The sequence below is a fragment of the Asparagus officinalis genome, chromosome 2 (genome assembly GCF_001876935.1).
Source record: "Asparagus officinalis chromosome 2, Aspof.V1, whole genome shotgun sequence".
In the NCBI taxonomy this organism is placed as follows: domain Eukaryota; kingdom Viridiplantae; phylum Streptophyta; class Magnoliopsida; order Asparagales; family Asparagaceae; genus Asparagus; species Asparagus officinalis.
Genome location: NC_033795.1, coordinates 82,989,979 through 83,004,260, shown reverse-complemented (window position 1 = coordinate 83,004,260; position 14,282 = coordinate 82,989,979). Strand labels below are relative to the sequence as shown.

At 37.9% G+C, this 14,282-nt stretch overlaps 3 protein-coding genes across 3 annotated transcripts in view; all 3 read left to right on the top strand.

Annotated features, from left to right (window-relative positions):
* Window positions 1-988, top strand: part of LOC109831898 (beta-glucosidase-like SFR2, chloroplastic) — a 9,783-nt gene extending 8,795 nt beyond the window's left edge. Inside the window, exons 10-11 of the mRNA XM_020399372.1 lie at window positions 270-621; window positions 700-988. Of these exons, the coding sequence (XP_020254961.1) occupies window positions 270-457 (188 nt within the window). The 3' untranslated portion in view covers window positions 458-621; window positions 700-988. The remainder of the gene's footprint in view (window positions 1-269; window positions 622-699) is intronic.
* On the top strand, window positions 1,390-5,287 carry LOC109831897 (serine carboxypeptidase-like 33). The gene is made up of 10 exons (XM_020399370.1): window positions 1,390-1,816; window positions 1,894-2,001; window positions 2,082-2,177; window positions 2,286-2,378; window positions 2,611-2,699; window positions 2,788-3,039; window positions 3,113-3,267; window positions 3,570-3,665; window positions 4,573-4,678; window positions 5,129-5,287. Exons 1-10 carry the CDS (start codon window positions 1,537-1,539, stop codon window positions 5,267-5,269), a joined length of 1,416 nt encoding a protein of 471 aa, XP_020254959.1. The 5' UTR covers window positions 1,390-1,536; the 3' UTR covers window positions 5,270-5,287.
* Window positions 8,835-12,310, top strand: LOC109831896 (DUF724 domain-containing protein 1-like). Its single transcript, XM_020399369.1, has 4 exons — window positions 8,835-9,086; window positions 9,217-9,663; window positions 9,731-9,815; window positions 10,659-12,310. Exons 2-4 carry the CDS (start codon window positions 9,532-9,534, stop codon window positions 12,089-12,091), a joined length of 1,650 nt encoding a protein of 549 aa, XP_020254958.1. The 5' UTR covers window positions 8,835-9,086; window positions 9,217-9,531; the 3' UTR covers window positions 12,092-12,310.

Here is a 14,282-nt window from a genome sequence, read left to right as displayed (position 1 = left end):
AAATTTGAAGCATGTGTATTTGATAGTAATATGGATAGGATATGAAATCTTCAATGTCATGTCTTTTCTTTGAAAGATTAAAGCTTTTAATTCGTGTCTCTTCCAATCGTATCAATGACCAATCTTTGAGGTTATTCTCCTGTTGTATTCTTTTCTATAAACCACCCAATTTTGATTTCTTGTTAGAATTAAGTACGCACATCTAATATGTTCCCTTTTGAACTCAATTTCCTATTTTCTGAACACTTTCTGGAGCTTCATTTTTACAGGAGGATTGGATGAACCTATACAAAGACCTTACATTCAAAGAGACTGGCGCTTTGGTCATTATGAGATGGATGGCTTGCACGACCCAGTCAGTCGCTTATCAAGATTGATCACTGCACCTTTATGTAGGAAGAACAAGACTCGTCAATTGGACGACGAAGATCTCATTCTTCAGCCTCTTGGCCGTTGACGACTTTCTCTGTGTATTTGACCATCATAATATATCAAAACTTATATCTAGGTTGGGCAGTTATTTCTTCATAACTTCTAAAAGCTCTTTGGTGTATCGTACAATATAGAGAAACGAATAATATGTCAGAAACAAGAGCAGACTCCTAGGGAAGTGAGTTATAGGTATGTTCTTGTACGGTTTTACCCTAGTTTTATGTCTTGGATTGGTCTCTAATCTAATTTATTTTTTTTATTGTGCAGATTTGCTCGCTCTATGTAAACAAGCAGGCTCAATAAAACTTATGGATAATTGCTGCTCTCAGATTATTAGGTCAGAGGAGTGGCATAATCCTGCTTGCTGTCATTATATGTTTGTATCGGTGAATTGCAATATAAAAGTTTTTCTCGAAAAAATTTCAATATAAAAGTTCACTTCCTGATGGAGTTAGTATTGTTTGTATGCAAAACATTTCCTTGATCTTTGTCCTACTCTATAAGACATTTGAACTTATATTCTGCCATTAATGAAATGAACACCGATTCAGGTTCACTTCTCCAAACTTTCGAACTTGTCGATAGTCTGATTATGTGGGGGTTATGTGCCTTTGTGATACTTTATATAAGTAGTTGATATTTATGAAGTCTTTGTTTCCGAGGAGTCGAGTACAGGGAAATTTGTTCAGCAGAGTTCAATGGGAGTGTATTTTTTTTCCTTTCTTTTTTTTTTTGGGAAAAATGCTTTCAGCCCCCAAAACACAACCAAAACGTGCTCTGCCCCCCCCTCCCCCCCGACTTTTTCAACGTGTGATTTGCCCCCAAAACCGCGCGCGATTTTCTTCCAACCGTACGCGATTTTGTTGTGTTTTGGGGGCGGGAAGCATTTTTCCCATAAAAGAATGCACATGAACTCCTCACTTTAACCGGCCCTCCCTCATTCGTGATTGCTAGCTGCATGTTTTCTACTTTTTGGAGGAAAACTCTCAAAACCCTCTCCCCCTTTTCCTCCATTCTCACGTGATTCTTACTACCCCTCTCGTATAAAGCTCTCTCCTCCCCCTCACTGAACTTCACTCATCCGGGGGAAAAAAAATAACAATAATGGCACCTCATTCTTCAACAGCCATCATCATCACCACACTCCTCACCCTCTCCTCTCTCCAAGCAATCAGAGCTTCAAACATGGGATTAGAGGAAAACCCACATGCACAAGAGGCTGACAGAGTATTAAATCTCCCCGGCCAGCCGAGATACCCGCTGGTCTCGCAGTTTTCGGGCTACATTACAGTAAACAAAGAGAGGGGGAGGGCCCTCTTCTACTGGTTCTTTGAGGCTCAAACCCTGCCTTCGAAGAGGCCTCTCCTCCTCTGGCTCAATGGAGGTTTGGTTAACAAATCCATCTTCATCTTGAATTGATGTTTTAATTTTGAAACTAATATGTTTTAATTGTTTTTATAGGTCCTGGATGCTCATCTATAGGCTATGGAGCAGCTGCGGAGCTTGGCCCTCTCAGGGTCAAGAGATATGGAACAGGACTTGAGTTCAATAAATATGCTTGGAACAAAGGTTTTTCCCCCACTATGATGATTATGTTGGTAGTTTTATGTTCATAATTTAAGTTTTTAGAATGGTTAATGGGTTTTCAGAAGCAAATTTGCTGTTTGTGGAGTCTCCAGTGGGGGTTGGATTCTCTTATACAAACACATCCTCTGATCTTAGCAGCCTTGAGGATACATTTGCGGGTAACCAGTCTTTAGTATCCGTCTATTTATCTACAATTTTATTGTAAATATTTGTGGAACATAGACTGTTAAATTTATAATATTTTCCCTTGAAAATTGTTCGTGTAGCTGAGGATGCATACAGCTTCATTGTGAACTGGTTGAAAAGATTTCCTCAGTATCAAGACCGCGAATTTTACTTAGCAGGAGAGAGTTATGCAGGTAAAGTCACAACTTGTAACATTTTATTTGAGTCTACAAGTAATTCAGATATACGTATTAAAATTGATTAAACAGTATACGAATTCCCCATAGGGGTATGAATAAAAATTAGAACCACGAGCTAATTATTCGATATTTTCTCTATTTTCTTCTTCTTCCTCTTATTTTCTTAATCATCGATCTCATTTTTTTTTTCCATTTACCTGAAAAGAGTGCTTAATTCTTGTTGCAGGTCATTATGTGCCACAATTGGCTGACCTGGTCTACGAACGCAACAAGAACAAAGAAAAATACCCATTTATCAATTTCAAAGGATTCATTGTAAGCTCCAAACCTTATTAATTGACATTTACAAGGTATATTTATCTACTTATTAATAAGGATCATGGCAACTAACTGGTTATTGTAGGTTGGAAACCCTGAAACCGATGATTACTACGATACAAAGGGATTAGTCGAATATGCATGGAGCCACACTGTCATATCAGACCAAATATATGATCACGTCAACAAAGTTTGTAACTTCAAGCTCTTCAACTGGACAAAAGATTGCGGCATTGCAATGAGTTTGGTGTTTCACGAATACAAAAAGATCGATATCTACAACATCTACGCGCCTAAATGCAACAATCCTCAAAAGGCATCATCGAGTGTTGCAGAGGTTAGTCGCATTACAATGATACGCTACCAAATACTGAATGTTTGAAGCTTTATACATGGTTTTGTAATTGTAGATGAATTCATTGAGGGAGATGAGGGTAAGATTTCCAGCAGGTTATGATCCATGCTTCTCTAATTATGTGGAGGAGTATTTCAATAGGGAGGATGTGAAGAGATCATTTCATGCTAATGTTACAGGAATGACTAATGGAAGATGGAAAGTTTGCAAGTAAGTCTTACCTTAGAGCTTTTTTGCAAATTGGCCGCCTTTATTATCGCTGTTTTGAACTTACTACACCTGTTGTGTTTTCACTGTTGCATATAGACACCCTGAGTCCTCAGAGAAACTCAGTGATATCACCCAGGGGCAATATCTGTCAAAACTTCACCAAGGATAAAAAGAGTCGAAAAAAAAAATTTAACCCAGCGGGTCTATAGAAGTGCAAAACAGTGATACTACAAGGGGTCTATGTGCAATTAACCCTTACTAAAGTTTGCATATAATTTTTGGATTGGTTGTCCTTTACGCAGTGATTCCATACTGAACACATACAACTTCAACGTGTCTTCTATTCTTCCCATATATTCAAGGCTCATCAGAGGAGGGCTGAGGATTTGGCTGTACAGGTTGGTCCATGCTCCTTACAACTTTTGTGCATGCTTCTACTTTATTTATTTATTTATTTATTTTATTTAATTTTCAGTTCCAATTGAGCAATGATTATCTTACGAGAATTGACACACAGAGATTGGAAAAAGACCCCGCAGTTTTTGCCTGACAAACAAAAAACTCAAAGAATCAAAAGAGAAGTCAGAAATTAAAGGCTACATACCATGTAGCCTTTCCTTTTGACTCCTGTTGTGCACATCTCAATCACGGAGTGATATATGTCCTTGGATTACATTTCAAAAATGGGCAAGGCTCTAGTATAACATTGACATGGTTCATGTATACATGAATAAAATAACTCTAAATTATTTTTTACGCTCTCTGCCCTTGAATAAAATAACTCTCGAAGAAATTTTCTAAATAAACTCATTCATATTTTTTTTTCTAAAAATAGCCGGGGTTGACAACCCCGACTATTTAGAAACCGGATTAAGACAAAATGAGTCGATTTTTGTAAAAAAAAAACTCAAGGGGGTCTATTTTTAGAAAAAAAAACTTACGAACGGGTTTGTTTAGAAAATTTCTTCTATTGGGGGACAAAATGGCCTAATAGGACACACCCAAAGGCTTTTTTACATACTTAGACTCAAGGTTTGAATTTTACCATATGAACCTTACCTTAAAAGTTCAGATTCAAATTCAAACCCCCCAACAAGAGAGAGAGAGAGAGAGAGAGAGAGAGAGAGAGAGAGAGAGAGGAAGGAAAACAACAAGCACTAGTCACAGGACTTAAACAACCACATCATATGGCTGTCATGGGAGTCTGTTTGTTGTGCAAGGGTCATGTGACACAAAGAATTCAAAAGAAAAGCCTTTTTCTTTTTTTGTTCACAATCAAACTTTTTTGTTTTTGGTGTTGAGCAGTGGGGATACAGATGGCAGAGTGCCAGTGATAGGATCCAGGTACTGTGTGGAGTCCCTGGGCCTTCCACCAAAGACCCAGTGGAAGACTTGGTATCATGACAAGCAGGTACCCTTTCCAACTCATACTTTGCAATTTTTTTTTTATATAAATTCCTTGATATGCCAGTTTTCACATAGTTTTAATGATTAATTGTCATATCATTAGCGTTTTATGAGATGTTAGCTGCTTTCTTTATTAATTAAAAGCGTGCCGCGGAAATGATAAAATGTATGATAGGAAATGAGTGCATTCATGTGAGCAACGGTTGCCCCTATTTGAGAACGAAACGAGAGGAAGTTGGCTGGTGTGGCTTGATAATGTGGAGCGATGACCAGAAAACGCACCATGCAGTAGAGACAGGTCCAAGAAAACTCGGTTGGAAGGAATCAGAGCCGAGTTGATCCATAATAGAAATGAATGGAAGAATATGATTTACGTAGTCAACCAAGAAAATTTGGGATATTTGTCTTTTTTGTATGAAGACTAATTTGGGGGCTGTATGTTGTCAATTTTCAGGTTGCAGGGAGGTTTGTGGAATACCAAGGGATGACAATGGTCACATTCAGAGGAGCAGGGCATCTTGTTCCTCTCAACAAGCCCCAAGAGGCTCTTGTGCTCATCAACTCCTTTCTCAGGGGCCAAAGTATGCCTTTGTAAAAAAGTTTGTTGTTATATATTGTGTGATAGATGATTCTTGTATTAATCCAAGTATAAGTCAAACTTAGTTACAAACATGGGAAAGAAAAGGAAGGATGTTCTTTGTAATAGTCAGAGATTTCGGGTGCATTGATGAAGAGCTTAATGTATACATGACAAAGTGTGTTATGTATGTAAATGGATTGCTTAGTATATGCATGAAATCTAGCCTTGGTTATTGATGTGTCATGAAGAACATGTTATGTGTATATCCTTACTTTGTGTTTAGGTGATTAGTGCATATGTATATATACTCAAACATACATTTAGCATGAAGTCCATAGCATATTGGTTAACATTAATCATTTACTTTGTCCAACTCCTGAATCTCATAAACTTTGCATAAGAACAAATTTTCAAAACAGCCCCATTTAGAGTTTTTTTTTTTTTCAAAATCGACCGGTTTTTTTTTATTTATCAAAACCGACCCGATTTTGTGATTAACCGGCTAATCACCTTCCTAAATAGTCGGGGTTGGCAACCCCGACTATTTAGGACCTTTAACCGGCTAATCACCTTCCTAAATAGTCGGGGTTGGCAACCCCGACTATTTAGGACCTTAATTTTTAGTATTTAAGGTCTCTAATTAGGATTTAATACCCTCCTAAATAGTCGGGGTTGGTAACCCCGACTATTTAGGATGGTGATTAGGCTGCTAATCACAAAATCGAGTCGGTTTTGATAAATAAAAAAAAACCGGTCGATTTTGAAAAATAAAACTCTAAAGGAGTCTGTTTTGAAAAATTGTTCCTTTGCATAACTTCACTAAATGTAACTAAGAAACATGCTATTAGTCGATGAATAATTTTTATTCTAGGGGAGAGAGTGATTCATGAGTTATATACATAGAGCAAATTCAATTTGAATTAAATAAGCCCGGCACGTCATTCGGCAAGCCCGTTAATAATTGGGCCGAAGCCCAGAAGACTATGGTTTATAGACCATTGATTGCAGATACGATAATACATTGAATCTCAAGAGACCGTTTCCAAGTTTCCCCATGTATTTCTACTTGTTTAGGTAAGAACCATATTAGGATAATAATCCAAATAAAGTATTTTATGAAAAAGATAATATTAAAGGTTTTATTTTAATGGGACAACACATCAATTTACACTTCACAGTTTGAAGAAACATAATTATTATCAATTAAACTTCGTTAGCATTCAGCAATAATAAGTGATGAGGCAAATACAGGTCCAAAAAGTCTTAGCCTAGCCTTTTGTTTCACCAATTTTATGGAATAGGAATAATATTTGGACCTGACAATGACGTTTTCGTAATTAATGGATTCCAAATGAATCCTAATCTTGAGTTTGGTTCAAAAAAAATTATAGAATTGCTAATCTATAAAGTGGCTCAAACAGTGTATATTTCAGGAAATCCAAATCCAGTCCATTTGCTAGGAATTGGGTGGAATTTCTGACACCTCTCCTCTTTTTTATTCTGATTCCTAATCCTATTCCTAATCCTTTGGGTGAAACAAACATATAATACAAAAAAATGGGATTCCATAAAACTAAAACTTGTCTATAAATTTTTTATGGATTAGGTTGGAATCCGTAAATAAAATAGGATTCCTAATCCTATTCCTACCCTCTATTGAACCAAACAGGCCCTAAATTCAACTACATGTTGAGAATTGAAAATTAAGAAGCTAATAAGTGATGACAAATTTAGCAACATGATTAAAGATAAAACAAACACGCCTCAATCAAGATATTTACTCTTTTGCATCTAAACCACTAGAATTTTAAGATGTGTACACTCAGTGCTTGTTTATAAAACTTAGAAAGATATATTTCGTTATTAACATTCTAAAACAATGTTATATCTAATATTCCAAAACATCGTTCAAAAATCAAAAAATTAAAAAAAAAATCTAGAACCAAAAAAATGAAGACCAGTAAATAAGTATAGAAGCACTAATTCTAAGAAACAAAGATAGAACATGAACCTCAAAAGTATTTGAAGGGATAGTAAAATGAGATTAATTAGGTAGAAAAAAAATAGTGGTTGGGATTAGGGTTTGGATTAATCACGCAGGATTAATCGGGATTTTTTTAGAAATGAAAATGTAAAATATAGATTGTAAAATCTAACAGCGCGACACGTGTCATTCTAGGGTCCAAATGGTCTAAGAAATCGCCCGAGCGGGCATTTCAGGATATTAATTTAGTTTATTAGATAGATAGATATTATTAAGGAAAAATTTGCAAAATAGACTGTTTTTGCTAATTATTTAGCAAAATAGACCGTTTTGCTAAATAATTAGCAAAATAGATCTTTTTTTGGCCAACAGGCCAAAAGAGGTCTATTTTGCAAAACAGCTCAGAAAACATATGGGACTAGTAGTCCCGTATGTTTTAATCATGGATTAGTGAACTCAGAAAACTTCACAAAACATTGAGATGAACTCAGAAAACATACGGGACTACTAGTCTCATATGTTTTCTGGGTCACTAATCCGTGGTTAAGTTGTCTCTAAACATACGGGAATAGTAGTCTCGTATGTTTTCTGAGTCTTGTTTTTCAAAATTAACTTTTTTTTTCAAAAGAGGTCTATTTTGCTAATTATTTAGCAAAACGGTCTATTTTGCTAAATAATTAGAAAAAACGGACTATTTTACAAAATTTTCCTATTATTAACTGTTCGATTTTTTTTTATCATTAATTATGAGAAAGGCCACGCTAAGTAAACAACATATTAGAAACCAAGTGATCAGTATTAGTCTTAGAAAACCATCCTTAATCAAATGAAGTGTAATTTCACATCCACCCTTTCTACTGTTGTGATATTGTTGTTCAATTCAGTCGCGGGGATCTATCCGTCACTATCAAACTTAAAAGAGTAGACGTTTAGAGGGGTTGTATCTGCAATTAACTCGTCGAATGGTTAAAAACTTATGTTTCTTTCCTTCAAATTGACAAATATAAGGGATTAAAGGGTATATGATACAGAGCTTCCCCCCCAAAAAAAATTGGAGTATTTGAGAGGACAAATTTTTAAATCCGACCCATTTAGAAACTTAATTATAAAAATCGACCCATTTCGAATTTAATTGTCAAAATCGAAGGCTGAAACTGAGTCGATTTTGGTGAAATAATTTACAAAACTTCACGGGACTTGAAGTCATGTGAAGTTTAAACGTGTTGTTAAACTTCACGGAACTTTATTTATTTTTTTTTATCAAAATCGACATAGTTTCAACCAACTGATTAAAACTGGATCGATTTTGATAATTAAGTTGAAAATAAGTCTTTTTTTTGTAATTAAGTTTCTAAATAAAGTTTTGAAAATTTGTCCTATTTGAGAATCCCTTTGTGATTAATGTTTGCTCTCGCTCGCTCCCAAATGAAACCCTAGAAAGGCCCTAAATTCACCGGCCAAAAAAAATGTCCGTGGTCGCGAGATCGCCTCCGGCGCGGCCATCGAGTCCTCTCCGAAGACGGCGCCGCGTGGCTCCCCGGACGCCTCGCTCCCGCCTTCCTCTCCCGCCCCTCTTACTGTCGTCTCCTCGACGGCGGCGCCGGCAGAGCCACCGTCGACGCCCCGAGTACGCCGGATATCGATCCCTCCGCCGCCGCGAGGGTTTCAGGCTCCACCAGCTCGTCGAGGCCTTCGTGGACGGCGCCTGGAGGCGGCGCGGTATGCGAAAGTACACGTGGCGGGCGGGGGAGGAGGTACAGCGTGTGCCTCCCCATCCGAGGCAGCAGGGCGAGGTCGGAGCGGGGGATATTAGGCGCTCGCCGTGAGCCGGCGGCGGCCGTTGACAAGTACAGTTTTAGGGTTCCCATTTACAGTTTGGCCATTAAAGTTATTTCCGTCAACTACTATGCACCACCCAGGGCATTGCACGTATGTAGAGATCGCGTTGTGATTGATGTCGCCCTCATTGTGTTTCCAGCAGCACAAGCCCCTAAAATTGCAGAAGCTGGGAGGACAAAAGCCCGCGTGCCGGAGAGACACCGCTAACAAGCGCAAGTTTACTGGTCCGGCCACCCCTTCGTGCAGCTGCCGCCCTTGTAGGGGAGCAGCCTCCCTTCATCAGTTTCCGGTCCCCGCCCCGAATTCAGAGGACGAGAATGCCTGCGGGAGAGAGAAGAAAAGAAAGACGACAGATGATAACACGGAGCTGTTGGGTTTAAGAGATGGAGAAGAACCTAAATTTCACATCAAGTCTTTGGTTGAGAAGTGTTGCTCCAGCAGCCAATTTGAAAAGATGTCGTCCGGTGTCTCGTTGGATGATCCTCTTGTACCTGGAAATCCAGGGCAGGACAAACCTGTTAGCAACAATGGGGAAGATCTTTCAAAGGAGAGACCTGCAATCTGCGAGCTCCTCCGGAAACATAAGGTGCTTTGACTTTAATTTTAGAGCAACTCTTTACTCATCAGCCTTTATTGACTCCGTAATTTTCCAGGGACCAAGACAGCATACATCTAGAGAGAATAGGAGGAAGGGTAGCAGACCTCAGAAGTTGAAGATTATAGAGCCTTCATTAGAAGGTAGATCAATTTGGTTGCCAATGGTCCTTCATTTTGTATAGCTTAGCAAATAGATCATGCTATAAATCGCTAGAGAGTTTTTGTATATTTGAAAATTTAGTTTCTTATTCTCACACATTCTGGTCTCCGTCAACATGAGTAATCATGCTTTGGCAATTTGACACCCTTCACATAATGTGTCTTTGTATATTATAAGATTTTTTTCTTTTTTTTTTGCTATTTCTAAAAAGTAGGTTAATTGTTTGCAGATTGAATGACGAAAAAACTATACAATAATTGGAAGGAAATAATAGCATCCAATCACATAAGTTTGATGTTTCCTGATGTGATCTGAAACTTTGATATATGAGGATATTAGAGAAGATTTTACTCACATAAAGTAGCAAGTCATGAAGACATCGCTAACAAATCAAAATCTGGGGTTTGGTGCTACTGCTTTGCAATGTCTAGAATTTTTATAGAGTATGTCAATCTTAGTAATTTGGTGAGCATGGTCATCAAGTTTGTTATAGTGGACAATCAACATTTCTAGGATCACAGCTATTGGTGGTCTTGTTGACATATCAATTTTTAGAAGGTTCCCATCTGTTTCTTTTGGACTTTCAAGCACTCCAGGTTCATCTCATGCGTCCAGGTAAAACGATTTAATTTACATGTAGATGGAGATGTTTCCAACTTACTCGCTCAAAGTAAAGATGATTTCCATTCATTTTACCAAAAGGATGAGGAAACTGAGACCATATCAACTTTTTATCAGTGAGGCATTTAATGCGGTAAGTTATTTTAGCATCAGTAAATGGATCAGATCTCCTGATTTACCTTCGTTTGTAATGTTTGGTGTAGGAGATTCAATGGGAAATCGATCAGATAATACAGTGGTCCAAATTAGAGGGCTCCCTACGAATAAATGCAGCGCTTCCACATTTTCTGACAATGGATTCGAAGCACAAGAACCATTTAATGAAATGGAAGGTTCTTCAGACCCTAGTTTGGTTGGAACCTCGGCCTCCGGTGTCCAACTTAGTGAGGCTGGACATGAAGGAAAAATTGTCAGTGAGCCACAAATTGGAGGGCTTCCTATAAACAAATGCGGCGCATCCACGTTTTCTGACAATGGATTGGAAGCACGAGGACCGTTTAATGTAACAGAAGGTCCTTCAGACCCTTGTTTCGTTGAAACCTCAGCATCTGGTGTCCAAATTAGTGAGGCTGGAAATGAAGGAAAAATTGTCGGTGAGCCACAAATTGGTGGGCTCCCTATAAATAAATGCGACGCATCCACATTTTCTGACAATGGATTGGAAGCACAAGGACCGTTTAATGTAATAGAAGGTTTTTCAGACCCTAGTTTGGTTGAAACCTCAGCCTCTGGCGTCCAACTTAGAGAGGCTGAAAATGAAGGAAAATTTGTCGCTGAGCCACAAATTGGAGGGCTTCCTCCTATAAATAAATTTTCTGACAATGGATTGGAAGCACAAGAAACGTTTAATGTGATAGAAGGTTCTTCAGAACCTAGTATGGTCGAAAGCTCAACCTCTGGTGTCCAGCTTAGTGAGGGTGGAAATGAAGAGCAAATTGATGTTTTGCCATCAACAGTTGGAGAACAACTAGAAAAAAGGGCTATTATTGAGAAAGCAAGGGCTGAATTCAAGACTAGACCTGTTAAACCACCTGAAGAGCGGCCGTCGTTGCCATTCGAGAAATGCTCTTTCATGTGGGACTCTATTGAATCGATGGAAGTATTTTCTCTAATGCCACAACACCCACATTTCCGCCCCTTGGAAGAATACCAGAAAGATTTCCGTGAAGGAATGGCTATTGGTCTGATGGTGACTTTCTCTAACCTGGTAAACAGTATTCGCAAGTTGGCGATAACTGATCACCGTGACAAGTTTAATGATATGTTGAAGATACTTGAAAATTTGGAAGCACATGGGTTTGATGTGCGACACTTACAGGATCGATTAGTAGAGTTGCTAAGAATGAAGGAGAACCAGGAGCGAGCTATGAATGAGAGATCTAATCTGGAAGTTATGCTCGTGAAGAGAAAAGGAGAAAAAAATCAATTTGATTCTGAGCTTGCATTCATTGAGAAGGCTATCAAAGAGCTAGACCAATCCCTTTCCTGTTTGCAAGAGGAAAAAGTTCATATTTCAGAAGAAAAGAGAGGGAACGATTCCACATTAGACGAACTAGAAGAGGATTTGAGAAGAGTTGAATCTGCCCTTCGATCTGCTACACATGACTTTGAGGCTGTGCTTTCTGCGAAGTGGTGAATTTCTTGTCACCAGTTTCATGTTAAAGCAAGTGTTCTATTATGGAGTATGTGCAAATTTTTTTCCTCTTTGCATTTGACCTCACTGTAAGTGTATATTATTACATCACGCGTATCAGTTGCTGTCTGTCACATAGACTAGTATCTGTTATACAACGTCTAATATCTGCCAAATATGACTGATTTAAGTAAAAAGAGAATGAAGCTTGACAGTTTTTCATATATTTGTGTATTTGGACAGACTCATGTTTACATTCAATCATCTTACTTAAATAGAATATAATGGAATGCATACCAAATATTGGAAGCGGTTGTTTTCTTTTCTTTCCCGCAATGTGTTGTTTTATAAACAATATATTTGTGTTACGCCTGTATCCAATATATCCATGTTATGCCTTTCATTTGAGTTTTGGCCTGAAAAAGGAGTGTGGAAAGAATGTAACGTTGTCCTTGCGGAGCTCAGTTTACCGCAACTGCTGCCCTGGCTGCTGAGTTTGCTGTGATTGATATCTAAATTCACCTGAAGAAATCTACAATTTATATAGATGATGGCATTTAAAATTTACTTCGCTGGCTCTTCTGGTTCAGAGGTACGTGCTACTTAAGAATAATAGATGGAATTTGCACAAATTGTTCATTGTCTACTATGAATGAATGAAATATGTATCAGCTTCACCTGAAGAAATCCGTACTTTACACAGATGATAGTGTTTAGGGTTTACTCCAATGCCCCTATAGGTCCAAAAGGACATGCAGCTTAACATTTAAAGACATAATTGATGGAATTTGCAAGAAACGTTCATCTTTAATATATAAATGAAACAGTTGGTGGAGATTGAAAGAAATGTTCATCTTTAATATGATAAATTAAATATTAGCACAAATGGACTTTGTAGGTGTAATATCTTTTCTCGTCTTAGTTTTATCTTTTCATAAGCGAAATACTGTGGGTTGGGAAGGTTATATATTAAAGGCATCCATATAATTGCGTTCTGGTACTTCCATTATCTTCATTGTCATATCACTTTCCTTATGGTCTTAAGTTTCACTGGAAGATCATCTTGTACTCTTGAGTTTTTTTTTGGCGACATTTTCCCAAGTCCTGGTATTTCGATTAGGTCTGAGCTGATCTACTAAAATACGCGGATAAGGAACAAATAATTAGATTTCTAAAATTACAGACATGTTTTCTTTTCTTCTTGTCCTTGTTCTTTTTCTTCTGTATGTCTGGGGCAGCGGCCCAGGGGGTGCTGTTATTCATGCATATCATAGAGCATTCTATTGCTAATATTTATCTTACTGTTCTCGCTAGTAGTTTATTGTCGCAATCATTCCATTGATAGGACAAGCATTCTAAAATATTATAGAGTTGTGGCCTGTGTATCTGTATCATTGCATACCCATAGAGGTGAACATATCGATTTTTCTTACTGCAATTTTCCAGAGTATACCTCCAACATAGATAACTTAGTTTTAACCATGTCTTTTTTACTTGGTTAGGTGCTTATTGGCCTAATTTTTTTTTGTTTGCTTTCACTATGAAACTTTTTAGTCTGATAAGTTTGTTTGAAAGGCTATATGCTTCCTGAAAAGTCTGTGGTTTGTGACCTATACTGAGTTCGTTCCAGGGAATTTATATATATATATATAGAGAGAGAGAGATCGAGAGGTAGGAACTTGGCACCAACCACAAATTTTGTGCTTGGTAGTGAGATGTCTCATTCCCATCCACTCTTCCAACTCATGTGAATGTGGGCCCCATTTAATGAGTGGATATGATTGAACCACCTCACTACTAAGCACAAAAAGTTGTGCTTGGTACCAAGTTCCTTCATATTGCTCATATATATATGGACTACATATATTTGGAGTCAGTTGCTACGGGAGAAATCATGAATAATGACTCTATTTAACTAATTCAATGGAAAATATTGTATAAAACCATAGAAGTTAGAAGGATATCCTCGTCATCTGACCAGGTTTGGCAGTCTCTCTCTCCTCAGGAAAAATCTGGCGCCTAAAGTGGACACTGATCAACCAGTTCCTGTTATTGCTCAAGAAACACGTAATAACAACGGTGGGGATGCTGCTGAAGCAGAAGCATCAAGACAGCTGCCGACTGGATCAAAGATTTTAAAATCATTGGAGCCTGAGCCTAAAATTATCCAGAAATCATCAAATCGGATGATGGT

Coding starts and splice junctions, on each gene's coding strand:
- LOC109831897 (XM_020399370.1), top strand. CDS start 1,537: ATGGCACCTCATTCTTCAACAGCCATCATCATCACCACACTCCTCACC. Junction 1,817..1,893: donor CCTCCTCTGGCTCAATGGAG/GTTTGGTTAACA, acceptor TTGTTTTTATAG/GTCCTGGATGCTCATCTATA. Junction 3,040..3,112: donor CATCATCGAGTGTTGCAGAG/GTTAGTCGCATT, acceptor TTGTAATTGTAG/ATGAATTCATTGAGGGAGAT.
- LOC109831896 (XM_020399369.1), top strand. CDS start 9,532: ATGTCGTCCGGTGTCTCGTTGGATGATCCTCTTGTACCTGGAAATCCA. Junction 9,664..9,730: donor AGCTCCTCCGGAAACATAAG/GTGCTTTGACTT, acceptor GTAATTTTCCAG/GGACCAAGACAGCATACATC. Junction 9,816..10,658: donor TATAGAGCCTTCATTAGAAG/GTAGATCAATTT, acceptor TGTTTGGTGTAG/GAGATTCAATGGGAAATCGA.